This window comes from Salvelinus alpinus, chromosome 12 (genome assembly GCF_045679555.1).
Source record: "Salvelinus alpinus chromosome 12, SLU_Salpinus.1, whole genome shotgun sequence".
NCBI classification, from domain to species: domain Eukaryota; kingdom Metazoa; phylum Chordata; class Actinopteri; order Salmoniformes; family Salmonidae; genus Salvelinus; species Salvelinus alpinus.
The window spans coordinates 2,939,301-2,944,574 of record NC_092097.1 but is presented as its reverse complement, the minus strand read 5'-3'; the positions used below and the strand labels follow the sequence as shown (position 1 = coordinate 2,944,574).

General features: G+C 42.1%; 1 protein-coding gene across 1 annotated transcript; it reads right to left on the bottom strand.

Annotated features, from left to right (window-relative positions):
- Positions 1-250: 250 nt before the first annotated feature.
- LOC139535366 (transcriptional regulator Myc-2-like) lies at positions 251-4,548 on the bottom strand. The gene is made up of 3 exons (XM_071334704.1): positions 4,190-4,548; positions 2,155-2,727; positions 251-1,729 (listed from the first exon to the last, which is right to left on the bottom strand). Exons 2-3 carry the CDS (start codon positions 2,714-2,716, stop codon positions 1,152-1,154), a joined length of 1,140 nt encoding a protein of 379 aa, XP_071190805.1. The 5' UTR covers positions 2,717-2,727; positions 4,190-4,548; the 3' UTR covers positions 251-1,151.
- Between the last annotated feature and the right edge of the window lie 726 nt (positions 4,549-5,274).

Genomic DNA, 5,274 nt, shown 5'->3' with positions numbered 1-5,274 from the left:
CATCTTTTGACAAGACTTTGAAAATAGTTTATGGTGCCATTCCAAATCAGGTACTGCACAATCTTCAAACTGTCAATCATCCACTCACTCACCTTGACCCAAATACCATAGAACACTTATACATGTACCGCACACTGATTGTGCGATAGCGGTCTTCTTGGATGCAACTCACATACCTTGCATCCTGTGAGGTAAACATGTTGTACCGGTGTATTTCACATTCTGTATAATAACTCCAGTAAACATTGACTTTTGTCCATTCTTTATTGCATTATAAAAAACAAAGCGCTGCTGATAAACAGAACTTTAACTTGCAAATGAACCCCCCCACCCCCCAAAAAATACTAAAATAATTTATGATACAATAAAACCAAAATATATACAACTAAATCTATATATAGTTGCTTCCAAGAGAGCAAACAAATTCTCAGGTTTCAGACCTGTTTGAGGTAGAGTACAGTAAGTCATGCTTTTAACAAAACATAACAGAATGAGTTAAGGCATGAGGCATTGTTCCACAATAACACACCAAATTCATAACAGGTCAGGTCTTTAAAGTTCACTTGAGTAAATGGAAGTAGTAATTAACAATTTTAGTAATTAATGGCAATAATTGGCATACATTACATTCAACCCCTTAAAATGTTTAACTTTGGATCCAGCCCAAAATAAAAAAACAGCAAAAGAACCAAACCACTGGATGAATCAAAATCGTTTCCACGTCATTTCAATGTTGAACCAACATGGAATAGACATCTCTACCCAGTGGGAATGTCATAACATATGGGGGAATGTGGAAGAGACTGTATATACAAGGTCCATTTTTCACTAACAAAATGGCTGCTCAATTTGATATAGCTTACTCTACAACATAGGCTGTTACATGTAGTCTATTTTATGAACAATGACTTTGGCAAATCGCTAGGACAATAAATGACTAACATTATTGTACTAGGCTGAACATGGACCTGTTGTTCCAAACCAAACCTTTTTTACTCATACGGGTTTAACCGTCTCTCAGCAACTTTCACTTCTTAAACAGTCACCGCAGTGGATGGATGAGACCATGCATTGAGTGTGCGCAGCATCAAATCTTAAGTCAAGACCGGTATTTTCAAATCATCTATCTCTAAATGCTTTAGTTTTGCACCTCATCGCGTCCTGAGCTGCTCCAGTTTAACTTTGAGCTGCTCCTGCCTCTCTCTGAGCTTGTCTCGCTTGACATTCAGTCTCTGGCCCGCCAGCTCCAGGCCACGGATGCTGTCGCATGCCCTCTTCAGGATGACCACCTTGGAGGCCTTGTCGTTGTTGGACAGCTCAGGCACGTTGTCCCTGAGCCGCAGGAAACAGTTCTTCAGCTCGTTGCGCCGCTGCCTCTCCATCACGTTGTGGGTATGCCTCCTCTCCTCCTCATCCTCCACATCAGTCGACTGCCTAGAGCTAGACTGGTGCTGGTGACTGCTGAGGTTGTGTCGCGACGAGCGGCCCGACGAGCTGTGGTGGTGGTGCCTGTGTGAGTCGGAGGACCGGGTGCGCTTGTGGTAGGAAGTGGACGAGGGCTCTGAGTGGAGGGGCGATGCAGGGCAGGGGGCGGCGTAGTTGTGCTGCAGCTGGATCTCCAGGTGTTGACGCTTTAGGGCGCGCTGCCGCCGCCGGCTCTCTTCTACCGACTGGGATAGGGAGGAGGGGCTGGTGGTCCTCTTCACTGTCACCACGTCTATCTCCTCCTCTGTAGAGGAAACCCACAAGGGATTGGGTTAGCAGTCAATTCCGATAACATTTGAAAAACTGCATTTCAGATGCCTTGGCTTTAGACTAACATTTTTAACTGCAATTTTCTGGGCAATGCGGCCAACTTTCCTTTTAGGTTAATTATATTGAACTGCAAGCTTGCACAGCAGATAACTAATGTTCTTCATTTTTGCAGAAATGCTTGAGTAAAAAAATATATAATTTAAAACTTGGTCCTAAATTCACTTCCCTTATTATGAAATGATGGCATTTAAAAGCATGCATGAGAGATCAACTCATTACTGTACCAAAGTAACTTTCTAACAGTTCCTCTTCATATTTAAGCAAATACTAAAGTCAATAAATGCACAGTATAACCGTTTCATTTACAAGCACAGTGGCCAAGAACGTGGACCAACTCACCAGAATCGCTGGCACTGCTCGAATACGTTGAGAATTCACCTCCTGCTGAGCCGTAGTCTGAGGTCGACTCGCTGCCTTGCTCCTGACTGTCCAATAGTAAATCCTCATTCTCCAAAGCTTGGCATGCGAGCGCCACGCTGTGGCAGTCCAGTGTGGAGCCAGCAATTCCCTCGAAAATGCTTGTGTCTATGTCCGAGAGGAGCGGGCTGCTGGAGAGCACAGATGAAAGCTTCTCCATAGACTTATCACCGAGGCAATGCCATAAACAGTCGTCGGACTCATCTGGCTGTTGGTCCTTTGTCTCGGTTGCACTGCCATCGTACAAAAAGTCACAATTCCAATTTAGTTGCGGGTCCTGATCCTCCAGGAGTATGTCTGAGACGTAGCTCAACTGGTCCTCCTTGGAAAGTGGTTTGGCATTGAGTCCAGTCTTCAATGGAGGGGACTGGGGTGGCGTGGGGAGTGACTGTAGGTCCTTCATCAAGCTCTGACAGAATTCATCATCAAACAAGAGAGGCTCTGAGTAGAACCAGTCTTGCGACTGGGAGAAACTCTGCAGCATTCTGGCAGAATCTGGGAAGAGGGAAAAAGCGTGTTGAGTATGCACGTGTGATATAAGTCAACTTAGTGATGATCTTAGTACTTTGACTGCAAGCACAACCTTTTATTCATGTTTACATCCTTCACCCCGCCCCAATCTGGGTGGCCATCAACAGGCTTTTAACCCCATGACATCATTTAAACAGCTGAGGAGCACAACGTAGCCAAATGCGCATTTTTCTGCTCAAAATAAAGAATTTGCCTAGGTAGTGTTAGCCAAGTCCCTCAACTCCTCCTTGGAGTAAGTGCAGACTATTTTTTTATTAACTTCGACTCCTTCAAGTATCTTTGCGTCGATTTGACAAAGGTGGAAATACTTAAACCCTTAGTGTATCCATGTTTGTCCTGTTATTGCGTGCCTTTGTTCGTTTAATGTATTAAAATAAAACGTTAATCAAATACCACCAACTTTCCTTGTTGAGATTCAATTAACAAAAATTGCCATATTAGAGCAACAGCAGCAATGAGGAAATAGTCGGTGGTTGTATTTCATTTACGTTTTATTAAAACGTATGGATTTCAGCAAACAAAGGGTACGTTTAAGAATGTAGAATTTGAAGTATCGACGCGTAGAGACTCGAACGAGTCGGAGGTACATTTCAAAAACGTATGCGCTCAACTCCGTGGACTTGGCTACGGTATTCCAGATAAAGATAATTCACTGGCTATTGCGAAACCTTGCCATCTCTAGTCTTGAGCAGTCAATCACACAGTTCTTCATTAGTCTATTATTTAATACACACACGCAACCATTGGTTCCACTGCAGTTTAAAATCAACTTCTACAGCTCTCCTATTCAGATTCACATTTCAGCAATATACGCACATAAATGCCTCTTTAAATTGAACATTTATTTAACTAGGCAAGTCAGTTAACAAATTCTTATTTACTATGACGGCCTACCGGGGAACATGTTGAAAAGGCTATAACTGCAATGTATCTAGCATTGCCGGTTAAAATTAGCATTTAATTAAATACCAGAAGACATTTTAAAGGGCAAAAGAGGTGCAGTTACCATAAGCAAACATTAGGTTAGCAGAACAGAGAAGGGCTATGTAGAACTATGCTGACGTTACACATGGACGTTCAACATGGACATTTAATTTGATTGTGGATTAAAAAAAAAACATCGTTTGCATCGACCGTTGCACATTTACACTAATTTGGCGAGGTTTGTCACCGTTTAACGTTAGAAGTTCATTTTTTTCAACAAATCACCAACAAAGATAAAACATGATTGAAGCTAAAACCATTCGAATGAATTATCCTTTTATGTATGCCGTCATGTCCTTTCAAATAAATATATAAAAGTCAGGTAACTAATAGCTAGCTAGACAACGTAAACTACAAAAAAAAATCAACTACCGGCAAAAACCACGTGAAAAAAAAAAAGCCATGTGAAATAATCTGTGACGCCGTAAATGTCAACTCTTACCTTTATTATTTCAGGGGTATGAGAAAGGGAAGAACACGTTTTCGTGACTTGATAAATTCCAACGAAATGAAACCGAGATAAACTAATGTAATTATTCTGCTGTCTGTAAAAGTACTGAAGATCTGCTGGCCCTCCGTTATCTACCATAGTACACAAGATCCGTGGGTGTGGCGGCGAGACCCATTTCAGTATATACGACCACGGCGCAGCAGTATCCTTCCACAGCACAAAATCGCGCCAAAATGTACAAATCTATATGGGACACTAGAATAAAGAAATATTCCACTGCTGTAATAATGTTTATTGTGTATAAATCCGTGTGGATCTGCGCATAAAATACGGTGATTAAACACACACACAGCAAAACTTGTTTTAAGGAAGGATCTATATTGTCTGAAGACGCGGATGGATCTGCTCTCGATGCGCATTATGGAATTCCAAGAAAATGGAGGCGTGCTGGGTACAAATTTACACGGTCCGTGCTGTCCAGAATCCTTGGGACGTCCCTACCCCATTTGAATTTGAAATGTAAACTGGTTTAGGGTAGTGACGTCTCAAGGATACCAAATAACACTGACCAAATGTACACTTGTGTACTCCCAAAAGAAGGATGTCTCGCCTTGTTCATACCAATAATGTATATAAATCCTGGATTGCAAATGTTATGTATTGGCCAGTGAGGGGCTTTGAAGCCACCGGTCGGCCATATTGCCATTCCCCAGAAGGCGCAGTCATCCATAGGAATTAAAGGAATTATTAAAAATTTATTTAACCTTTTTTTAAACTAGGCAAGTCAGTTAAGAACACATTTGTATTTACATTGACAGCCTACCCCGCAAAAACCCTAACCTGGACGACGCTGGGCCAATTGTGTGCTGCCCTATGGGACTCCCAATCACGGCAGGTTGTGATACAGCCTGGAATGTAACCAGGGTCTGTAGTGACACCTCAAACACTGAGATGCAGTGCCTTAGACCGCTGCCCCGCTCGGGAGCCCCTACAGTATTTCAATTAAATGTTTAAAGGACACAATTACATTTCTGTTGTTGTGTAGTGGGGACAGTAACACTATAACTTTTTTTTTT

What these genes read in the sequence shown, in the direction of transcription:
- LOC139535366 (XM_071334704.1), bottom strand. Translation starts at nt 2,716, where the DNA reads ATGCTGCAGAGTTTCTCCCAGTCGCAAGACTGGTTCTACTCAGAGCCT. An exon ending in GAGCAGTGCCAGCGATTCTG is followed by an intron (nt 1,730 to 2,154) that starts GTGAGTTGGTCC and finishes TTTCCTCTACAG; the next exon opens with AGGAGGAGATAGACGTGGTG.